A 25,105-nucleotide genomic window follows, 5' to 3' on the forward strand; every position below is an offset into this window, starting at 1 on the left:
GTTACTGTAATTCATTAACCACATTAATTAGCATACATCTATTTTAAATACTTCAAACAATCCTTGATTGTCTTTTAAAAAGGTATTTACCTATCAGATCTGCTTATCAATTTATTTTGAAATAGAGCGTTACTTTCAACTAAAATTAATGAAAATATGATGACCATTCTTTTATCTTCTTTTTTTTCTTTTTTTTCTTTTTTTTTTTTAAATCTGGTTACTTCCATGTTGGATGAAGTTTGTTACCAGGCAAGGGCAGAAAGCGAACAAAGAGAAACTTTAATCTTCCTGCCCACAGGAAAACTCAGTGAAACTCGAAACATGCAAATCTGCTGTTCTTGCCTGTATAGTCACCTTGGTTCTTCTTTACTAGAAAGTGTGCATGTTGGATTTAGATAGGAGGAGCCACACTACCTCTCTTTAATTAGAAGATAGATGCAATCTAAAAGACTGTTACAAGTGCATGTAAGAACTGTCTTCAGATACTCTCTGGTGCACATGGGCAGGGTTGTGAAGAGATTTGTTTTGTTGGTCATGCACATTTGCTTGTAATCTCTGTCAGCTTGGAACCTGGCCATCAGCTTCCCTAAGACCTTCATGTGTCTCTAGTCTTTGTCCCTGAAGACAGTAAGGAATTACTGCATCTGTAGCATTAGGAAAGACTCTCTAGTTTGTGCTTCTATCAGTCTAGTTTAGTTGCATAATTATAAGCTTTTCAGTTCTATTTTACATAAAATAAAATGAAGGTCAGGTAAACAGAGGTGGACTTTCTCCATTCTGCTATGAGAGCTTATGAATACAGAGATTGATGAGTCTTCCATGCCTGCTGGTGGTACTTGAGACAAGAGTCTTGATTCTGTTGTTGTTGGTGTTTCTCATATTACTGAGTAAGCGGAAGGTAGAAACAATGATGGAATTGCAGTCAACCGATGTTTACTAAGAAAAAGAGAAGGTGCAATTCTTAAAGAGGTTTATCACAGATAAAAAAATGTATCTTTTTCAATCAACCATAGAATGGTTTGGGTTGGAAGGGACCTCAAAGACCATCTAGTTCCAACCCCCCTAGTGTGGGCAGGGACACCTTCCACTAGACCACGTTGCCCAAAGCCTCATCCAACCTGGTCTTAAACACTTCCAGGGATGAGGCCTCCACAACCTCTCTGGGCAACCTATTCCAGTGCCTCACCACTCTAGATGTTAGAAAGAAATTCTTTACTGTTAATCTAAATCGACCTTCCTTCAGCTTAAACCCATTACCCCTTGTCCTGTCACTACACTCCCTGATGAACAGTCCCTCACCAGCTTTCCTGTAGGTCCCTTTCGGGTACTGGAAGGCCGCAATTAGATCTCCCTGGAGCCGCCTTGTCTCCAGGCTGAACAAGCCCAACTCTCTCAGCCTGTCCTCATAGGAGAGGTGCTCCAGCCCTCTGATCAGCTTTGTGGCCCTGCTCTGGACTCGCTCCAACAGCTCGATATCTCTCCTGTACTGGGGCCCCCAGAGCTGAATGCAGTACTCCAGGTGGGGTCTCACAAGAGCAGAGTAGAGGGGCAGTATCACCTCCCTCGACCTGCTGGTCACACCTCTTTTGATGCAGCCCAGGACACGGTTGGCTTTCTGGGCTGCAAGCGCACACTGCCAGCTAATGTTGAGCTTCTCATCAATCAATACCCCCAAGTCCTCCTCCTCAGGGCTGCTCTCAATCCATTCCTCGCCCAGCCTATAGTCGTGCTTGGGATTGTGCCGACCCACGTGCAGGACCTTGCACTTGGCCTTGTTGAATTTCATGAGGTTCGCACGGGCCCACCTCTCCAGCCTGTCAAGGTCCCTCTGGATGCCATCCCTTACCTCCAGCGTGTTGATGACACCACACAGCTTGGTGCTGTTGGCAAACTTGCTGAGGGTGCACTCGATCCCACTGTCCATGTCGCCGACAAAGATGTTGAACAGTGCCAGTCCCAGTACTGACCCCTGAGGGATGCCACTCGTCACCGTTTTCCACTTGGACATTGAGCCGTTGACCACAACTCTTTGAGTGCGACCATCCAGCCAGTTCCTTATCCACCGAGTGGTCCATCCATCGAATCCATGTCTCTCCAATTTAGAGACAAGGATGTCATGCGGGACAGTGTCAGATGCCTTGCACAAGTCCAGGTAGATGACGTCAGTTGCCCTTCCCTTATCCACCAATACTGTAACACCATCATAGAAGGCCACCAAGTTTGTCAGGCACGATTTGGCCTTAGTGAAGCCGTGTTGGCTGTCACCAGTCACCTCCTTATTTTCCATGTGCCTGAGCGTAGTGTCCAGGAGGGTCTGCTCCATGATCTTGCCAGGCACGGAGGTGAGACTGAGCAGCCTGTAGTTCCCTGGGTCTTCCTATTTTCCCTTCTTAAAAATGGGGGTTGTGTTTCCCCTCTTCCAGTCGGTGGGAACTTCGCCGGAGTGCCAGGACTTATCAAATATGATGGCGAGTGCCCTGGCCACTTCATCTGCCAGTTCCCTCAAGACCTGCGGATGCATCTCATCAGGTCCCATGGATTTGTGCACCTTCAGGTTCCTTAGATATTCTCGAACCTGATCTTCTCCTACAGTGGGTGGTTCTGCATCCTCCCAGTCCCTGCCTTCTGTGACCTGGGTAGTGTGGCTCAAGCATTTGCTAGTGAAGACTGAGGCGAATAAGTCGTTGAGTACCTCGGCCTTCTCCATGTCCTGCCTGGAGGAAACGGTTACCCGTTTCATTCTGGAGGGGACCCACATTTTCCCTCATCCTCCTTTTATCACTGACATACCTATAGAAGCTTTTCTTGTTGTCCTTGATGTCCCTGGCCAGACTAATTTCTGTCAGGGCTTTGGCTTTCCTAACCTGCTCCCTGGCTGCTGGGACAGTTTCTCTGTATTCTTCCCAGGCTACCTGCCGTTGCTTCCACCGTCTGTAGGCTTCCTTTTTGTGTTTGACTTTGCCCAGGAGCAGCTTGTTCATCCATGGGGGCCTCTTGGTGTTTTTGCTTGACTTCCTCTTTGTTGGGATGCATCGCTCCTGAGCTTGGAAGAGGTGACCCTTGAATATTAGCCAGCTGTCTTGGGCCCCTCTTCCTTCCAGGGCTTTGTCCCATGGTATTCTACCAAGCAGATCCCTGAAGAGGCCAGAGTCTGCTCTCCTGAAGTCCGGGGTAGTGAGCTTGCTGCGCGCCCTCTTCTCTGCCCTGAGGATCCTGAATTCAACCATTTCATGGTCATTGCAGCCAAGGTTGCCCTTGAGCTTGACATCCCCTACCAGACCCTCCTTTTTGCTTGACCAATATACACTAATGGAAGCAGCTTTAATTTTGTAATCCTTTGGAAATCAGAAAGTGATTTATCACAGTTCTACTCTACAAGAGATTCATCCTTCCTCTTGCTCAGATTTCAGACATTAGGTCTTTGCAGGATATTCTTTATTTCTCAACACATAGTAAGTTGACAGAACTGGGTCATACTCTTCTGTCTGTACTTTCTTGCAAAGTTTTTGGCTGGCTGTTCTGTGTAGTCAACTTGTACGTGTCCTGAAAGTACCATTGCTTGAAGAGACAAATGTTGATTTTTTGCTGAAAATACTTGCACAGTCTTTTGGCTGCAAAAATGCATTCTGTAAAGGATGAATTCCCTGCATAGTGATCATGAGTCTGCCATTGTATTTCACATTATATTCCACTGGCACAGTTAACATACAACTTTAAACAGGAAGCTCCAATCTATAAGCTAGTGACTTACAATGCAGACAGTGCTGATGACTTCACTGTTAAATTTGCAGTGTCCCTGTTTCATATTTCTTTTTTTTTTTTATACCGGCAAAATGCCATTTCTGCCTGGAATTGCCTATGTAGAGTCTGTAGATATGTGGAAATCTGAATTTTAGCTCGTTGGTGAGATTTTTGAGAAATAGAGCCTTAAGCAATAAAGTAAAAAAAAAAAATAGCTATATGGAAAAAATATTCTATGGGTGTTGAGAGAAAATATGACTGATTTTTTCAGAGCTTGTAAATTTCATCAGAATGGTAGGTATAGATTATGAATTCCAGCCTTGAGCTTTATGGAAAAATAGGTATATATCTGTTGGAGCTTCTATGGCTCATGAAGTGAAGTCTGTTTCAGAACATTTCAGTCCTGTGCTGGTGTGGCTGGGAAAATGTATGATTATTTGGAAGAAAAGGGTTTTTTGGTCATGCTTAGAAACATTGAAATAATTGTTGGAGTAACTATAATTTGACGGAAGGATGTTACTATGCATTGCATTACAATGCAACTCCATTGATGCTGCTTAACCTGAAAAAGGGGAACTGCATGTGTGCAACACTGAAATCTGTGCAATCCTGTTCCATTGCAGTGTTCTGGAAGAAATAAGAGTAGCAAGTGATCCCACCTTTAAAGCTAAATCACTGTTCCCTGGGTTTTCCATGCTAGTCTTTCTCTAGGTTAATACCTTCAGAATAATTATAAATGAAAATCTATTTCCGCTTCTCAGTTTTTCTTTATTAGGTCAAGAGAAGTGCTTAGATGACAAAGAGATGATGGTTGCAGAAACTTGTAGGCAACTCTTATTGTGAAAGGTTATACAGTATGCATTTCCATTCTACCTGCAGTATTCTCAATTACTGTCCATTACTGGACTACTGTCCATTACTTTGTGCTCTTTCAGGGCTGCATTTAACTTGAATTCTTCACAGCTATGTTGTAAATAATTTTTAATGTACGTGTAATCACATTCAAAGAACTCTCAGCCACAAGATCTCACTGAAACAGACAACTTGCAACTATGAAAACTTACCTCATTAAATGGAATTACATAGTCACAGCTTTCATGGAAACTTTCCTCATGTGATATTGTTTTGTAAGCTCTGAACATTGTGGTATGAAGTTGTCATTGATAGGATATAAACCCACGCCATTTATTTAACACAGTGTGCATTTTTAAATAAGGTGGTCTTTTGAACACTGTTGTTTGTAACAGAACTGTTATGAGACATTTCATACAAGACTCTTAATTTGAGCTGTATTATAGTAATTTGTATGGACCATCTTGCAATAATGACTTTAACATCCAGTTAAAATGATATTTAAAATGGAAGATATTCTCTACTATGCACAAACTAACTACTGCTTTCATTCTGTCCACGAAGGATATAGGAACCATTCTTTTTCTCTTTTGGAGTATCTGAATTTTTGTGGCATACCTAAAAATATTGAAAGGTAAAATCTTTCTAAAGCCTAGTATCCTGTTTAGTTAATTTTCATAGTCAATCTGTTTTACTGACATTAAGGCTTTGCACTGAGGTTTAATTCATATTCCAAATACTGCCATTTTTTATGAGAAAGCATTTGGAAAAACATGTTGACTTATGTTTCAGCCTGACTGCAGGGTTGGTTTGGTAAGATGAGAGGCTGAATTCTGTCCTCACTAAAAAGAAATACACCAAAATTCCAAAACACAGTAAAGTATTCTGAAAAACACAAAGATTTTTATTCAGCATTTCAAACTTTGAGAGCGCTCATCCTCCGGAAACCTCCGTTAATTTTGGCAGGTTCCCACATCCTCTCCCTTTCCAGATTTAACTAACCCAACACCACACTACACCTGGAAGGAAGAGGCCACAGCAGTATTTACATTAACAAGGATTCCATGAAGACCAAAAGGTAGTGGGGCTCCATAAGCTTTTGGTTTCTGTCTCCATTTATTCACATCCCTGGAAACTTTACCTTTCCGCCTGCTTTAAACAACCAGAATATAAAGTAATCTATTAAAACTAGGTGTTTGGTAAATTAAATGGGATTGACTTTTTCAATTTTGTGGTACCTCATGCAGGAAAAAACACACTTGAAACTAGTGTCTATGTCAATGTTAAGAACTGTTTTAATAGTTAAATTAATAATAGTATTTGGCATGTGCTTGTATAGGAACTTGTCTCTTTTTGTAGGAATGTTGGTTGAGCCAGTTGAAAAGAATTTTCAGTATTTGTTTGTTTTGCAGCTGGATGAGAAACGGTGTTTTTCCTCACTTTTATTCCTATCAAATCACCCAGCTGTACACATGCAAAACTCCAAGTAACTTAGCAGTTTTGTTAGATTCAGTAAGGGCATTAGTTAGCTACCTCAGGTTAAGCGTATGCTCAAATTCTTTGCTGGCTTGCAGGCTTTACCTGAAAGCACAGTGCAGCTGTTGAATGTTTAAGATGATGCAACTGGTACCCCTGTTACTTCTTACCCTCCACAGTAGACAATTTTCTTACAGTGACTTTTTTCCTTGTAATGACAGGTATGAATGTTGTTGATATGCAGCTCTGTGGCCAACTATATTTTTAACAGTTGAGTTATGTATTGTACCACTATACTTGTGACAGCTGTTAATTCTTACAGATATGACTTACCCTACACTATGACCATTTTAGTGGATGCTGCATAGCATTATTGTCAAAACCATGTTCTGGGATTAGAGGAAGTAAAATTTAATGCAGACTTTTTATTTAAGCTACAGTTTTCCTGCTTCTGTGATGTTAACTGGCATGGAAGTGGTTATGAATTTCAGTATAGTCGTTGGAGGAGTTGGCCTGTGTAGGACTCAGGGAGTCCGAAGCAATCAGGACTTTTGTTATAGTAAAGTGATAATTGGTTATGGCTCAGCTAGTAGTACAGTTTGTAATCTTCTTGCTACTTAGGTGAGACAACTGCATTTTACAGCAGTGGTTATTTAAGTACTTGGTGCTTATTGTCAAAACAGTAACACAAAGCTGTACTCCACTATTTTCAGTATCCCCATTGTGCTCTTTTTATGTTGAAGAAGGGTATGCTAATATGGACCTAATACACTAGAAAAGAAAATTGTTGATTTTCTTACTGTTAAAGTTCTATTTTTTTCATTTTTATGTTTTTAGGGCTGGTGGACTGGGTCTTAATTTTGTTGGTGCCAATGTTGTTATACTGTTTGATCCCACATGGAACCCAGCAAATGATCTTCAGGCTATTGACAGGTACACTCAAAATACAGAACTTGATCCATGTTGTACTCTTTTTCTTTGATCTTGTAATGTAATTGTCCAACTACACTTTTGTAAGGGAAGATTTTTTTTTACGTAGTCTGACTTGTCCACAAGATAGTAAATGTCCAGCTAAATTAATTTTTAGCTTTGATGTTCTTGTTTTTAACCTTGAATTTTACTTCTTACTTGACATCTATTTTTGTGGTACTATGATGGTGGGCTCATTAAAAAAAATAAAGCCATATTTAGTGTAACTTTTCGTGATCTCTAGAACAAGTATGTATGTGTCTGTATAGCTGGATGGCATTTTTCCTATGTTTTTCAGAACAGAGTAAGTTGTAATTGACCCTAGTTCAAGTGATGTTTTGAATTCCAGAATCCTTAAAGAAAAACATCTCTGTTCTTTTCTGCTTCACCATTGTGGAGATTAATGGTTCTCAGCACTCATTTCCATCTCTGATACTATGCCACTGGAGGATTTCCAGGAATCTGGATTTTTCTTTCAAGGCTTTTTGATCATAGGATGTTTCCCTAGGAATTCAGGACAGACTTTTGAATCGCTAAAGTAAAGAATATGGGAAGCCTTTGAAATTCAGTAGATTTATTTTTGCTCATTAAAATATATGAACTTGTTTCTGTTGTCTTACATAATTCCATTTTAAGGGTCTTTCTGACTTCTCAGAGGTGTTTATGTGTGCCTGTTGTGGAGGAATATGTGTATCAGAAATGTGTGTTGTTAAAAGGGACCGTATAGAAATGTGGTCTTACAAGGATTCTTTAAATTGGTTCAGCCTCTTGAATTTTCAGAAAGTAATTTATTAGAAGTCTCAGGATTTGCCATTTAGATAGAATATTGCCTGTTCATTAGCTGTTTTTATTATGTTGTAATTTGCAAAGTGCTTTATAAAGTTAAAAAACAGACTGCCCCAAGTAATCCTTGATCTAGCTCCTATATAATGCAAATAGGAGAGGATCTTGTGCAAGACCAGATGGAGACAGAGAGAAAAAAAAACAAAAAAAACAGAACTGAGAAAACATAGTGGAAGATGTGTTTTCAAGAAAGACAGGAGACAGGCTTGTGAAACAAATCAAGGAGAAAGCTTTTTCAACTGGATAGACCTGGGAAGAAACTTGGAAAACTAAGGGTAAAGGAAAAGGGAAAGAAATACTGAGGAAAACTTGGACAAGTGAGGGAAAAAAAAACCAAAAACCAACAACCCCCAAAACAATCCAGATTAAAAAAAAAAACCCAACCATCAAAAACCACCCAACTTCTAAATGATTTAGAGTACTCCTGTTTTATTGGAATGCTTTATTTATTTATTTATTTTACTATTCCTAAGAGCGCTCTTTTATTTTTTTACAATTAAAAGGTATGTCTTTTTAATATGCCACTGTCCTTGCAGAGCTTATAGGATTGGCCAATACAAAGATGTTAAAGTGTTTAGATTGATATCCTTGGGAACTGTGGAGGAGATGATGTACTTGCGACAAGTTTATAAACAGGTAAAGTTCACAAACTATTTAAATTAAGAGCTGTTTTTTAGCTGTTTCAATGACTGAAAGCTAAGCAAGCCTATAGCAAAATTGTAGTTTACTTTGGTTTTATGATATATGCTGTTACTTTAACTTACTAAGGAAAGATACATCACTTAGCAGTTGTCAAAGAACAAAACAGAATTATATTAGGATTAAAGTTTTTCTGTAACTTTTGACAGTTTAATTAACCAATATACCTTAATCAGGTTATACAGAGAACTGTTTTATTTAAAAACTTGTAAAAAATATCTGTGAGAGTTGTAGTTAGTATCTGCAGCAGTATGATTCAGGCAGCTTTTCCTTTTGAAAGGTTGGAGAAAGAGAGCAAAAATCTTGCTGGTGCTGTAGAAGAAAAGCAAGATGATGTTGTTACTCTCCTGTCTTTGAAAACTTGCATATAAAAGGAGGGGGAAACAGCTTGTATTTGCTGCTGTTATGAAGATAAGAAATGATGTTGTCTGCCAGAACACTCAACCTGAAACAACTGCTCTTTCTAAATTTTGCTACTTGCATTGATAGGCTTGAAAACCAAAGAATGTGAAAAACTATGTGTGTGGTTTGAGGAACACATAATGTAGCAACTGCTTCCTGATGAGATCAGAATTAAAACAAAAAATAAGCAAACTCAAATATCAACAACAAAGAGCAGGCTGCAGAGTAATAACAAAATTGATGAAATTTGAACATGTTTTTCTCAACAAAAGTTGTAAGTTAAAAAGATGATTGGCTTTCAATTAAGATACTGATGTTACCGGCTTATAAACTTGGAGAAAAGAAGAAAATTAGTGAGATACAGCTGTCCTGAAGAATGCATTGCCTAGAAAAGGCAAACTAGGTCACCTCTCTGGGCAAATGATACCATGTATTAAAGAAAGCGTTATGAAATTTGATGAATTAACCTAATAATTTCAATTTTTGGCCATAAATAGGAAATATTTGGTATTGAGTCCTCAGTGACAAGCACCCTCTTGTAGCTGGATTATTTACAATGAGGAGTTGGAGACTGAATGAGTGGGAAATGCAGTAATAGACAGATTGTCATTATCCTCATACAGATTTAAGTAAGTGACAAATAAGAATAAGATTCTAAGATCAAGCATTTGGACATGATATCTGATTTCACAGAGCAGATAATCAGAAACCCCACAGCTGGAAGATTAAATCTTGAGCTTCTCTCAATGTGTATGGTCTGCTTTAAAATGTTACTTTCAAAAGGGTCACAGTGACTTTATCTCGCTTAAATTCAATGTTTTGCAGAAGCCAAAAAAATTTAAGAGTTCTGTTTAATTTTGACAAGATGGTCTAAGTAAAAAAAGAGGAAACTTGTTAAGAAGAAATTAAAAGTGGTAGGCGATGGGCTGACGTGCTCACAGGTAACTGGGCAATTTCCAGAGACTCTGTATCAGAAGCTCAGAATGAAGAAGACATTGTATTAATGGGTGAAATCATACTAATCAGGTGAGGTAAATATAAAAGACAGTAAGTCAAAAAACTACTGTTGAAGGACAGTGGTCTAAAAACCTAAAAGCTAACAATTTGGTTTTTTAACACATCAGGAGCAGGAATTGCATTGCTCTATGGGCATTACTTTAGCAAGGTTTAAAGGATTGTTCATTGCAAAGAACCCACTTGAAGTATTCTTTATATCCATATTCATGGAAAAGCTTAGAGAGCATCCTGTCCCAAAGTTTCTCGTGAAGTACCTTTGAGGATTCATTTCAACAGCAAGTATCAGTAGAAGAGGTCTCTGAAAGGCTAACAACATGATCAATAGAGGATTATGACCAACTATATTCACTGAGGGAGCAAGTCATGCTTCACAGAGGTCTTTGGAGTTGGTGATCTTGTAGACAAAGATGATCTGGATGATACAGTCTGTTTGGATTTCCAAAAGGCGTGTATAAAACTACTTGAAAAGCTCTTGTTTGGTTGTGAGGTTTGTGGGGTTTTTTTCAAGTTGACTTGGTTTTCAAGCTGAATAAGAAGCAATAAACAAAGTAATTGCAAATCTGGGGTTTTCCTTTTTTTTTAGTTGACACTTGGATTGCATTCCCTGCTATTGACACTTGAGCACAGTTAGGAAATTAACAGTTAAGTTGTGAAGAAAATGCCTTTATCTGCTGTTGAAAATTCAGAAGCCATGAGTATATGTGGACATGTTGCTTTTGGTGAATTATACAAATGTGCTCTGAGCTAAATGTCACCAATCCTTTTCATGAAACTAATTTATGTGAAAAAACATTATGATGTTTGTAGTGTATTCTTACTAAGGAATCTATTTGATTTTAAAATTGTGATTTTTTTTTTTTTTAGTGGTGTTTGGTTCTGTGACCTCACAATATGTGATTGAATAATCTGATATAAATAAAATTGAAATCTAAGATAATAGAAACCTGAATAAGTTACAAAAGTGTATTTTAGGATATGTATATAAATACTATGCATAATTCAAGAAAGTAAACTGTGCTTAGCTAAAGTTAAACTAGAATTTGACGGTATAGTTACTGGCCTACATAATTCAAGAGATGTCCTGTCTAGAAAAATGCCTGTTCAGTGCTAGAACTAGAAGTGAGTAGAACTGAAGAACTACCAACTGCTTAGAGTCAGTTACAAAAAATATTAGCAGTCTGGTATCCATAAACCCATGGTTTTGACATGCTTCCAGTTAAAGTCAAATATACCAGTTATCTAAGTATTGAAAATTTGCAGTCATTGGAATGAAGCTAAACCTGCCTGACTTAAATGTTTTAATTCTGCCAGACAAACTATTTACTTGTCTTTCCTTTTCACCTGGAAGATTTTTAAGTCACTTCTGTTCAATCTATTTAGCAAGAGTACATAATAATTAAAATAATCAGATATCAGTAGGAGTAATCTTGTGGTTTTTATTTACTCCTTACCAAGTAAGCTTGCAATGCAAAGGGCTATGAAAAAACAGTAAGAATTTAGTATTGAGTAAAGATAAGCAGTCAAGATACAGAGGAGTCTCAGTAGAGTGTATAATGGGTGTCTGATATTAGACAGCAATGAAGTAAAAGATTTGAATTTTTTTTATTCAATAAAACCAAGCAGGTTCATGTTCTACCACAATCTATTATACCAACATCTGTCAGGGAAATTAAAACAAAAATATACTCCCTTAAGAATTTCTGCCTGGTCCAACTAAAGCTATGTATGTAATGTGGATGCCAGGAAATTCTGACATGTTGTTGGAGCAAACACTTCTGAAATCTCTTGTGTTGTTCTGTTTTAGCAACTTCACTGTGCAGTGGTTGGAAGTGAAAATGCCAAGCGGTATTTCGAGGCAGTGCAAGGATCAAAGGAACATCAAGGAGAGCTTTTTGGGATCCATAACCTTTTCAAACTTAGGACTCATGGGTCCTGTCTTACAAAAGACATCCTGGAGGTGTGAAGTCCTATGCTTTTTCTTCTGGATATGTTTGACATTTTTCCTTTCCTTATGAGAAGTTTTCATTCAAAATTATAACAAAATACTTTATAAAACTCAAACAGTACCTGTCTATGGAGTGCCTTAAATGAAATAGGCATGCTAATTTCTTGCTCTGATGTAGACCAGATAGATTTCCTTAAACAAAAAACTGGAAAAAGTTTGGATTATAACTTCCAAAAGTTTGCAAATATATTTCTTCTCCTGATAAAAATGCTGTAACTTAATTTTGTGATACTTTCACATATTGTCAGCTTTGTGCAGATATCTTTTTTCACCAGTAGCTCAGCTAGTAACCTTTTAAGCCAGATCATTAAAATATTTATGATCATAGTAACCTTTGTGCAGTACATTTTGAGATGTCAAAAACTGCTTAATAAAATATTTTATCATGCTAGATTTAAAACCATTACAAGGTGGAAAAAAATAACTCAGGCTTCATATATTAAGATTAATTTCTTAGCTATGCTAAAAGGACTGTTGGCACAATTCCATGGCATGTAATGCACACTGGTTTTAAGAATATGCAGTATTATACCTTTTTCTGTTCAGCATGTTTGCTGCAGCTAACGTGCATCTTGGAATTTATTGCTGCTTTATTCTAGGTTTCTTTCCATCCTTGTTATTTTGCCTATTCTAGGAAGAGGCTGGGGAATGTGATATAGCACTATAGAGTAGTGTGGTATAAAACCACCATATATTAAGCTCAAAAGTTCTCTAAATTAAATCTGAATTAAAACATGGCATATAATATGAACATTCCAGCAGATATTCTGCTTTGGAAAAGAGTTAACAATTATTAAAACAGTGTATACATAAGATCGTCCAAATTTATACAGTATGTTACTTTTCCTGTAGGTTATGGGTTAGATCAAAGAGCAGTAAGTGCCAAAATGTAAGTCTTAGTCTGGACTTCGTTGATTGTACTTCTGATGCTTTTATCTCTGTAGAAGAAAAGAAACTTTTTTTTCCTGGGCTTGCCTTTGTTACCTTGAACAGATACAGTTTTTATTCTATGCATTTGTGACTGTTTTAGAGGGAAGGACAAGTAGAAGCAGGAGTTATGACAGCAACTACATGGCTAAAGGAAGAGACTCCTTCATGCAGCTCAGAAAAGGTGAGATGTCTTTGTGGACTACGGACCAGAGCATAACGGTCTCTCTAGTTCCTGATACTACAGTGGTACATGTGGATAGTATGTTGTTAGGCTGGTAATGCTTTTACCCTGGTCTGCTCTTGCCATCTTCTATAGTCTGCTTTGTTTTACATATTGTAAAGCCTTAGATAATGTCACGCTGTCCGTATTAAAATGGAATATTCTGAACATCTGGTAATAGGATATTCTATGACCTTTACAACACTTGGATATCCTCAGTCTGAATGAAAGTATTACTAACATGCTGTTATTACAGAGCAGTATTGTTTACTGAAGCATTGCTCTGTACTGTCTTAAGAGTGGCAGCCATGTGGTATAATAGCCTCAGATCAAGAAGTCAGTTGAGAATCTAACACCTACTGTTGTTTGGAAGATTTTGGTTTGGAAATTGTGGAAAGGAGTACAATTGGTTTGGAGGATTGAAAGCTTGCTTCAGGCTTTGTGGACCTCTACAGAAGACATGGGCTATTCAGCTGATGTAGTCAGTGATTCCCACCAAATCAGTGGTCTGTTCAATGTTGGCTTTTTTCCTGAACAACATATCGAATCACTTCCTTCTGGAACAAGACTTTTTTTTTTTTCCCTGTAAAGGCTGGGTTTAATGGGAGCATTTTTATGAATGTATTTAACTGAACACTGCGTCCAGATGATTTGGGAAACAAACAAATAGGTCTACAGTATGGCCTCTAAGTGTGAAAATATCATTAGATTGGATCAGTGAACGGTACTCAAGATTAGCCACTGCCTCATGCTTTTTGGAGATTTCTGTGGGTAAATGTCAGTATAAATTTAAATCAGTATGCCATCACACTGGTCATAACCTCACATTGCTAATACATCACTGTATGGTCATGATCTCACAATGGATTTGGTGACGGTAACTTTTTTAGTTTGTGTGAAATGCTTTTTGATAAGCAGGGTGATACCAGGATTAATATATTAATTTTAAAACTTCTATTTATGTACAGAAGTTTAGTATTTACCCTTCTGACTTTTAATTTGATATTGTCATAATTTTTATCTCAGTAATACATTGTTTTGGAGTTGTATTTTGGACTTCTGTAGCTTCAAAATGTTTTAAGGTTGCCTGGAGGTAATTTTTGTTTGATTACAGTAGGCCTCAATTAATTTTAAAAGCAGAATGTTATGCACTCATAGCTCTTTTAAACTGTATTAGCCCCCAAATACAAAGAAGTTGACCGCTGCTGGGAGGTTATATTTTTATGAATGTTACTACACACCATTAAGGTTTGAATCAGGAAGTCACTTTTCAAACTACCTTTGAAAGATGAAAAGTTGCAAGAAGGTCAGTATAAACTGGAAAAATATGGGTGGGGATTGTGAACACATAATTTGTTTTAGCAGTGTGCTGCATATATAATCTCAAATAAACAAAAGTGTATATATTCTTTGTTCTGCTAAAAATTTTGTTCTACCAAAGACTTGCGTATAATTTCTCTTCATTATTTGTTTTGTATTTGCTTGCTATTTGCGTATTGTAATACTATTTTGTATAATTTTTTTGATTGAGTAACATAATGAAAATCCACTTTTTTTACACTGTTTTGGAATTAGGTTTGTTCCATATATTATGTTTTAAATACCTTTGCTGTAAATTACTCTTTTAGTATGAGCAACCAGACTGTAAAGAAGATAGACAGCCCAGAAGTATTCAAGCGCAATTAAAGAGAGAAGAAATGGATTTTTGTGATGACTTTAGTGATGATGATGTTCTAGAAACTTCTGTGAAAAAATGTGACAGAAGGAAGCCTTGCAATGTAAATAATTTAATGGCAACAAAGAGACAACTTTCCTTAATGCAGTGTGGATTCTCTAAGTTGTTGCAGAGAAAAATTGAAACTACCAAAGAAGAGTCTAATAATTATAACTCTCATCATTCAAATTCTGATTATCAAACTATGAGAAATGTAAATAGCAAGCATAGTGATTTTCAGAAATGTCAAAGCCATGTACCTGCTTTGGAGCATGGGAAAGCTGTTCAGTCAGCAGATGGAACTGATAAACGAGATACACATAGTACAAACTGGCTTGTTTTATCAGACTCTGAGGAGGAAGAGAACAGAGAAAATGAGGATCAATACCTTTTAAAGCAAAGTGATGTAGTCATTGAAACTGAAAGGAGTTCTGAAGAGAATGATGATGTCATCTTTCCTACCCAAGTTCCAGCATACCAGCAACCAATGCTTACTAAAAAAGTTGAAGTTTACAGGTCAGCATCTGAAAATTGTGAAGAGTTAGCAAAAGAAAAAGATGGGTTGGTATTTAAGGGAGACAGTAGGCAACTTAGATTCCATAGTACTGAGTCAAATTTCAGCAAAGTCACGTCTTTTAAAGACATCAAGAACAGCACAAGAGATTTGAAAGGGGCAAGTGACATAAGTGATGAGTCTGATGATATTGAAATTTCCCACAATTCTGAATCAAGAAAGTTAAGTACTTCCAGCTTTTCAAAATGGAAAGAAAGACACGCCCATAAAAATGGATTAGGTAGCTTCTCCAAACCTCTGCTACAATCAAAGAAGCCCAACAGAAAAGAAAAGGAAAATAACTCTCAGAATATAGATGAATTTTCATCCTCTGAAGATAATTTACCAGTTGAGAAAATTTGTGCCAGAAAGCAAAGCTGTAAGTATAAAAGACGGAGAGGCAGAGTTCAGTTTGGGTCTAAAGTGGTTCATCTTATTCAAGAAACCTCTGTTGCACAAACGAAGTCCAGCAATTCTGCTGTGTGTAGAACCTCTGCAAGTAAAACTGAATTTGAACATCAAAAGCAAAAAGTGGAATCAATGGACAGATACTTAGGTAACTACTCATTTCATTTCTTTAATCTTATTTCAACTAAAGTAGTAACATATATTTAATTTGTCATTGTTAGCAGGTTTTAAGTTCTTCGTACTATACATGGTTTTTGCTACGCGACACTAAAATGCTCTGCCGAATTATTTAATAATGTCCTTCTGTATCTCTCTTTTTACCTATTAGCCTTACTTCTGTGTTTTGAGGTGATGGATTCCTTTGTGATATTTTGTTAAGCACTTACTGTTGAAGGATGCTAAGATTGAAGATTTGTTAAGAATTCACAAATCTAAATATTTGATCTGTAAAATCTTGACGGGGCTGTTAAGGTGGCTTTTTTTCATATACGTAAGTGTTTGTTTATATGATTTGGGAGTTTGAAATACCACGTAGAAGATTTGATTCTGTTAGAGACTTAACTTTAAAAATTAATATTGCAGCCATTAAATCATAGATGCTTTGAAACTTCTCCATTCTCCATCTGAAAAAAGCACACTGAAATGGAAGCAGTACTAAACTGTCTGGATAAAGCTGAATAAGTGTAATGATTGTTGTTCATTTCAGAGAGCTGAGAAACTTGGTGCTGAGTGAAATCATAACAAATTTTACAACTTCCATGTAAAACTTTTTTTAAAATTACGAAATCCTTTCTCAGTGTAACTGTGTACCTTCAGGGTTTTGGAACAAATCTTTGATTATATCTTTCTCCTAATACATCAGATGGTGTTCAAGAAGTGGCATATATTCATTCAAACCAGAATGTGGTTGGATCCAGCAAGGCTGAGAATCGCTTGAGCCGGTGGGCAGTGCGAGACGTATTTGAGTTGAAGCAGTTTTCCCAGCTCCCTGCTAATGTAGCAGTCTGTAGTGCCAAGGTAAAGAGAAATGTTTGGGAAATGTTGTTTTTACTGTTTTTATCCTCATTTTTCATCTTAAAGCTCTAGCAAACTTGTTTTTCTGTTAATGGCCGCCATGAATGATCAAAGCCACTGAGGATGGGAGGAGGAGGAGGCTCAAATGGAGGTCTAATAAATTACTTTTGTGTTTTGGTTTTTGGTTGGTTTTTTTTTTTTAAATTGTCCAGCTCTGAAAGAGTTGGGAATTAAGCAGCAGAGCACCTTCTGTGGGACTTTTCTGAGAGAAATGGTAAGAGAAAAGATTGGGTGTTTTGAAATCGAATTCTGTGGCATGTTTTTCTGATTTGAGGCTTGAAAAAGCTTCAGATAGTCCTGGGTCCAGTTAACAAGAATCCAGATGCCACAGTACATGCCGAAATCTCTGTGGTGTAGAAAGTCAAACATTAATCAGTTTGCAGAAGTTTTTTTGGGGGTGGACACATGCAGTTGCTATAAGGGGTAAAGTAATGGTTGTTATTGTCTATGCTTAATGTCTGAAATGCAAAACTAGAGTTTACTGGGAGTGCTCATTTGCAGCAACAGATACATTTTAATACTTTTTGTTTGTCATGCATCTTGTTTAATTTGGAATACATACAAATCTGGAATAAATTCAGGTACAGCTTCCAGGGTTTTGTTCTTATTACATAGTGGTTTTAATCTACTCTGATTATCTGGACACTTTTGTTTGCTTTGTAATAAACATTTGCTGTTTCCTAGACTGATTCTTAAAGATAAACCACAAGCCTAGAATAAGTAAGTGGTGAATGTGCAGTTTAGTCTTTACAAATATATTAGCAATCACTATAGAAATTGTAGCAGAAACCTATGTCATTCTGGGGTGTTGAACGACTAAAAGTTTCTTCCAGTGTTGTTGATGTACTGTATTTAATCAAGCCATTAGCAGGGATGCCAAAGAATTTTTGCACTGGGAAGGTTAAACCAAGCCAACAAGTAAAAGTGAGGCCTTTTCAATTCTACCACATTTGCATTAGAATGTCCCTTATTAACAGAAAAATTGGTCGAAAATACTCAGAAATAGTGTAGAAAGGTCCTTATTTGATGCCAATGACTGACAACATTAATAAAACTAAATATGAATGAAAGAATACTTTGAAGAGAGTACTTTGAATAAATGTCTGTTGATCCACCTATGTTCAAAACTAGTCTGTAGGAGTCATTTGTATTGTTCATGTAATTTACATGTCACTATTTAGAGTTTGTGTGACTGCAACTATTACAAATTAACCTCTCTTAACTTGTCAATCAGTTTTTCTAAGGTACCTTTTTTTTACTCAGAAGCAATGGTAGTATCAATTCTCTTGGAGGTTTAAGTAGGAAGAAAAGCATCATTATGGAGAAGGCTGCCTCTTCCTTTGCTTCCTGTTCTTTCTTTGATGTAGAGGCACTAATCTAGAAATAATCCCTAGATGGCTACCTATTCTTAAATGTGGAGCATTGAATTTTTTGTGCTCAGCTTAAAAGAGCTGCCAGAGATTCAAAGATAACTTTGAAATATGATCTGCTTAGAATGTTACTGCTGTTTTCCTTTCTTCATTACTTTATTTTTATTTTAAAAGGTGTTCTTTGAAAAACACAATCATTGTTGCTCTTCTGGCCATCAGTCTTTGCTGGTCATTTTTCACTTATTTGCCATCAGTTCAAGCTAAGACATCCAGTGTCAGAGCAACTGACAGTGTATAATTGTGTTATAAAGAGAATGCTGATTTCAAATGCAGCTTAATAAAAGTTTTTCAGCATATTAAAGCATTATGTACAATATTAAAAATACAACTGAACAATTAAAATTTTAGTTACCTGACTATGGAAATTTAAGTATTAAATACTGAAATATTAATTGTAACCTGATAGTTATTGACAGAAAAACAAATTTTTTGTCAACTGAAATTTCTCACTGATGTTGCTTCCTAGCATCATAGTTATAACTTTCTCAGAAATTGTGTAGCTGTTTCTATTCGCTCTGGGTATCAATCATCACATTCTTAATTAGAAGCTTTTTTACAGTGTATTGAAGCTTTATTTGATGTCATCATGAAGGCTTCTGAATAATGCCCTGATAATATTTATGTCCCTTTTTAAGCACATTTAATCTATTTGTCTTATTTCTAAGTAGGAGTCATCAAAAAAGGATCTCTTCATTTCATAGATAGGTCTCTCTGGGACAAAAGTAAAATACTGTTCGTGCTGTTTAGTCTACCTATGCCAACTCTGCCTTCCTGCTTTGCAATTTTGCTCTGCAATCTGTCTATAATCAATTTGGACTTTAAGTTTAAATACGTCTTTCAAGAAATTACTAATATCTCTGGGGAAGGGATGCAAGAGCACTTAAGAGCTAAGAAAGTATTCCATTGAAGTGGATGAGTTGTAAGTTGGGAAATACAGCTTTTCCTACAAATCTTGGTTGATGTCTGAATGAAACATTTTTGCTTCCTGCTTAACACGTAGAAGCATGGAGACTAATGTAGTCACTTGAGTTGCAGAAACTGCTTAAAAGTCTGGAGCAGACCACAAAACCTGTGAGGACTCTTCCTTCAAAGTGAGGGACGTTGCATGGGAAGAAGATCCTTGATAGACAAGGTAGAAGGGATAGGAGGCAGGGAGATTTTTTTCCTCAAGAGAACTTTGAATGTATGTATAACATCTTATTTAAGAACCTAAGTAACTAATGAATAAGTAAACTTGGATTTCAGTTGATTATAAAAAGTGTAAGATTTGAACTTTGCGATAAGAAAAGGTGTTTGTCTTGGAGACAGTCTCTTTCTTTAATTTGACTTCAGAAGCTGTTAGATCTGAACTGTTGGCATTAATGTAATTCACAGTAAAATCTCTTAACCTTTTAAACTGTACGTTTCAATCAAGCTAATTTGTTTTTATCCAGTAATAAATAGTCAGTCTGTCCTTAATGTTACCTGTGCCAGTATTCATACACCCCAGCTACCTTTTCTCTGAAGTAATAGAACATATTATTTTAACCTGCTATTGTTCTGTACCATTAAAGGCTTAAGGGAATAAAATCTTTGTTGTTTTTATGAGAAATAGGTCTTGCTACTGTATCTTCTGTTCCTGCTTGCTTTGTGGTCCATGTTCCATAACAGTCCTGGTACAGGACTTCAAGACTGCTGCAGAGCCTTTGACTCTTCTTTCTCCCGAGGTGGTAGGGAGCACAGTCATACTGTTTTTTGTTTGTTTTAAAAGGACTTGTGTAAATTGACTAGTTCAGCTAGAATGTTCATGTTTATAATACTGCATGCTTGTTTAGTGTGTATTCCCCTAAACTCTATGTGACTATTGAAAATACAGTTAGGTAACAGCAGTCAGAATATGAAGTCTGCTGTCAAGAAAGAAAAACAGAATATAATGAGAGCTCTGTTGCAACTGACCAGCTATGAAAGGTGAGGTAAAATCTAAAAGTAGTGAAAGTAACAGTATAAAGTATACATTAATTATACAAACAAGAGAATAAGCCATATTTTGGTTGAATATCATTAGTCAAAACAAGTCCTGTCCAGCACCTGAATTAAAGATAACTATTTGAAGATAGTTTGTATATAACAATAGTAGAAGCAAACAAATGTGAAAGGTTTTATCACATGATTCTGAAGAAACTGAAATAAATTGTGGGTTTGGGAATATATTTCTTTTATGACAGAGGTCCATGGGATTGTGTAGCAGTAGAAGATGATTCAGTAGCTGTAGGTGAGTTGGAGTAGCATTTTCAATGAAGAGAGATGCTGTTTTCTTGTTACAGAGGGAGCTTTCAAAAACAGTCATCTACAGCAGTGGATATCTGCTTATACTTTATTTTGTAAGTATAATCAGGGAGATACTTAAAAGACAATTTTTTTTGTGATAGACATGGTATTTATATACTAGTATTCTACACTTAAGGGATATCTAGAGTTACAGTAAAAATATAACTTATTACCAACAGTCCCTGAAATGTACATATTATCCTGTGTCTGAAGATTGTCCATATTCTGACCATTGACACTTGCAGTGTCAGATCAATGTAGATTTTGAGAAGGAAGGACAGAAGAACAGCATGATAATCATCCCTCAAACAGTTGATGTTTCTGGTAGTGTTGCTTATGTGGAAGGCACTGAAGTGTCAATAATTAGACTTGTTAAAGAGCCTCGGTAACTGAAACAAAGCCAGGGATTTTTATTCCATGCAGAGGTGTGGCAGACAGCTGTTCCCAAAGAAATTTCAGGGATACACATTATGCATCTCAATTTCCACTGTAGCTCTAAAAAAATATTGTAGACTCCAAAACATAAATGTCTCAGAAAGCAGTTAAGTATCTCTCTTTACTCTGGCTATTTGCAATCTTTGATAGCAAGTCATAAGTGTGAAGGCAGAAATTATGGTCAGTTCTGATACCATGATGTAGGGAGAATCACACCAGGCTTCACTATTCTAAACATATGAGGGTAGAAAATGCATGTCATTTAGTGTGGCAGATATCCACACCGTTAAAAATTACTGAGAGCTGGTCTTTGTTGCTTCCTTATGCATATGACTACAAAATACACTTGATCTGCTATTTCGTAGAAGATTATTAGTAACAAGGGTTTTCTGGCCTTCTATTTGCAAGTCTGAGTGAAGATAATTCTGTTAAAAATTAATCTATTGGAATAATTAATTTGGTTTTCCTGCATTATTTTGTATACTGTTTTTAGGCTGATTTAATGACATTGAGTCATCTTTGTTCTGCATTTTATTTAAAATTCAAGTCTTCCGTTTGTGCATGTGTGCAAATAGACTTGGTTAAAAATTCATTGTTTTTTCATGAAACAAGGTGGAAGATTGGTATTTCTATTACCCCATTACTATCCGTTACGAAGACAGATAAAAACCAAAATGAACTGTCTTGTGTAACTACAGAAAGAAGGAAAGGGGAAATGAACTTTTAAACTGGACGTGGTGGACTTACAAAGTCAGACTATAATTTTCAGAGCAGACCTACAGGTATTTCAGCCTTTCAGGGAAGAAAAAGTCTTGAGTCATTCATGTGATATTTTCCTCAAAATTATGCTGGCATTATTAATTTTGAGGGGAAAAAAGAAAGTGTTAGCATTTTCTCTAAGATCGTAGCCATCTACTAAGTATTTCTTAGAGGTTTGGGGGGTGCGGGGGGTGCCCTTTTTTCTGGTGAGTTCCAGGTTTCAAAGCAACATGGTTGATTTTGGAGTGTAGACCTTGTTACTTAAGTTTTTTGGGTAGTTTGCACTGTCGTTTGTGCAGCTTTTTCTTAGTTACCATAAGAAACAGAAGCCTCCCAGGGGAACATTAAATATCTTCTTTTAACATTTCTAATCTATTCTGAAGTAAATGACTGCATTCCTTAATTAATTTCCTAATTAATTTCTGTGTTAATTGGCAAAAACAGCCTATGTGAAATAATTTACATAAGTACAGAGGTCTGGAATAGGCTTTCTCTAGTTCCTATAAAGCTGAATTTGTGTAGTATTTCTTCAATAGGCATCTTGGTGGGGGGGTTAGAGCATGGGGAAGACTTTGGAGAAGGCTTGGAGGCTTCACAAAAAAGACAAAAAATGGGAACAGTACATACTAAATTCGAAAAACTGATGATGTCCCACATTAGAGCTAATTTGTGGGGTTTTATATGTGGAAAAGTATTAGTCACAAGTACTGTACCTGTTGAATATGTGGAGTCTCATTTTTTTTCAGTCAACTGCATGTTTTCAACTTAAGTTTACTTAAAGTTTTACTGAAAAGAAATGTACAAAGACAGCCATTCAATTGAGGATTAATCACTATAGCAACAGAAATGTGGTGACTGAAAAGGGGGAGGATGTATTCTACCCTCAGCTTCCTGCCAGCTGTCATATTCAACCTCTGCGGCATGAATTCAGGCCAAAATATAGACTGTGACCAGCTCTAAGAAACTATATCTGTATTTTTATAAATTGGTACAAGAATTGCACTATAAAAGAAGACTTAATCCTCTGAATTGGATGACAGACATTTGGCACTCTTGCCAGTGTTTGACAGAGAAATAACGGGATGCTTTGTAGTAAAACCTGGATTAATGGTAAACCCCTCTTTATGTTATTGCAATGTGGTGTAAATGAGAGAACTAAGCATGCTGTCAGCCTAGGAAAAAACATGCCCTTTGTATCTCCAATGCATATTTAAGTGCTGTTGAGAACACTGTAAATACAAAAGTTGTGTTATTAAGAACTCCTCTTTATCGTATTTGTATTACATTGACATTTTGTAGATTATTTAAACAAAGTCTACCAGTTATGGTAACTCTGATTGCAGTGTATTTACGCAGCTTTCAGATTCAATAAGTTTAGATAGTTGTTTACAAAGAGTAGACTTCTGGGAGATAATGTTCCATTATCCTTGCTTTTCTAGGATGGGGAATGCTATTCAGCTTTATAATAATTGTTCCTAAATGATTGGCCTGTAATGCTGCTTTATTAAGTTTACAGTTTCAGTTTACAATGGAATCAACCATTTCAGTATGGCTTCCATTTTTGTTTTGTTTTTAAATATAGTGAGTTCATATGTGGCATTCTGTGAAGCGTGTAGTTGCATATTCATTATGGTGGGTGTGCATGGCTTTTGGTTTTGCTGCTGTTTGGAGAGGTGAGACAGTGAAAGAAGATAGGTGCAAGTCCACAGGCTTCTGCAGGAATAAGCAATTGCCCTAATCAGCCTGTCTCAGTATTCAAAGCTATCTAGTCTCATTTTCAACAGTAATAACGATACTGATTTATGGTCAGATTTTTCATGCAAGAAAGTCATATGGCTTATAGCTCTTTTTGTTAGAGTCAACAAATTAAGTAAAACTGCTGTCAGTGAGAAATTCTTGCTCTGTTACCTGATTGAGAAGAAACAGACTCAGAAGTAAATGTGACAGTGAAAACTAAAATGTGAAAAAACCCCCACAGTCTGTCCTCAATCGACTTAGTAGTCAATTCTCCACTATTGAGCAAAAGATGAGAGTTTATGGGATGTCCTTGGTCTTGGTTTGTACAAGTGGAAAAGCTGAATATGACAACCAGGGGAAAATAACTACATGTTACTCTGATAAAATTTCTTTACTTTTATCAGCAGATGTAGCTAAATGCTGGTTTCTTGGTGTTGGCAGAATATTTTTGAGGAGTAATTTGTACCCAGAATAACATTTTTTGTAGCTTGAAGAGTATTTCAGCTGTTGGTCTCCTGTGATACAAAATATTAGATATCTTTGTATTCAGAGCAAACATCCTGAGTAGTTTTGTTTAGTTCAGAAAGTTTGAGTATAAATGTGATTGTCCTAGAGCATCCTAAAATTTTAAGGTAGGTTAGCTTCATTTTCTAAGATAATTGAAGTACTTACTATTGGCTAAATAATTACCTCTAATTCTTCTTCCACGGTCCTGTTTTGTTAGAACAATAGATAAATTCAGTCTGAGTGAGACTGTTTTTCAATTCATAAAGTTAAACTCAGAGGAAAAAATAATGTCCACATCAGAAGTCATTCTAAAATATAAGATTCAGGTTTATTTCAAACTGTGGATTAGCTGAAATAATTTCGAATTGTAATTTGGGTAGATAAATTTACTGTAATGCAGTAAGTATCACCTGATCAAAATAATAACAATCATCCAAAACCCACTGCAACTAACAACATATCTGGAAAGTCATGTGTTTTCTCAGGTTTTGAGGGGAGTGGGAAAACAGAAAGTAGGATACGGCAGAAGAGTTTGTTATTTGCTTGCAAGCTGTGTTTCAAGAGGACAGTCATACTGAATTCACTGTTTCATGCTTTTGTATGATTTAGGTGACTGCAAGGCAGCTAGAGATTTGAGAAGGCCTTTTTTGTTTGTTTTAGAAATGAAAACAAACAATGAAACTGCGCAATGGAAAGTATCCTGGATATCTGGCAGCAGTGGTTTCATGCATACCTGAAGAGAAAAGCCTGTTAACTCTGTTTCAGCTGTGAGTGGGGAAGCTAGAGAGGGTTGCTGCTGACTGGAAGTCAGTATTTGGTTGGATACTTACCATAGTGATACTTTGAGTAGTCAGGCAGCTAAAGAGAGGAAGATGCTCAGACATAGCACAACTATGGCTGAGGAATAATTATGCAAACATGTTTTCAACTTCAGATTCAGGCTTTTGAAGGAAGTTCATTATCCTCTAAGTCTGTCGACTTGAATTGCCACAAACATGAGACAGTTAAAAAAACATGTATCCCTGAA

General features: G+C 36.7%; 1 protein-coding gene across 9 annotated transcripts in view; it reads left to right on the plus strand.

Annotated features, from left to right (window-relative positions):
- Nucleotides 1-25,105, plus strand: part of ERCC6L2 (ERCC excision repair 6 like 2) — a 63,471-nt gene that overhangs the window by 27,048 nt on the left and 11,318 nt on the right. For 4 of the 9 annotated variants that reach the window (XM_054809681.1, XM_054809682.1, XM_054809683.1 and 1 more), the window contains 6 exons: nucleotides 6,907-7,002; nucleotides 8,418-8,517; nucleotides 11,804-11,956; nucleotides 13,035-13,115; nucleotides 14,783-15,977; nucleotides 16,692-16,846. In XM_054809681.1, the coding sequence (XP_054665656.1) occupies nucleotides 6,907-7,002; nucleotides 8,418-8,517; nucleotides 11,804-11,956; nucleotides 13,035-13,115; nucleotides 14,783-15,977; nucleotides 16,692-16,846 (1,780 nt within the window). Of the gene's footprint in view, nucleotides 1-5,157; nucleotides 5,228-6,906; nucleotides 7,003-8,417; nucleotides 8,518-9,479; nucleotides 9,734-11,803; nucleotides 11,963-13,034; nucleotides 15,978-16,691; nucleotides 16,847-25,105 lie in introns of those variants that run through there. The other 5 variants (XR_008574651.1, XR_008574652.1, XM_054809687.1 and 2 more) reach the window with 5 other exon arrangements.

The sequence above is a fragment of the Grus americana genome, chromosome Z (genome assembly GCF_028858705.1).
Source record: "Grus americana isolate bGruAme1 chromosome Z, bGruAme1.mat, whole genome shotgun sequence".
NCBI classification, from domain to species: domain Eukaryota; kingdom Metazoa; phylum Chordata; class Aves; order Gruiformes; family Gruidae; genus Grus; species Grus americana.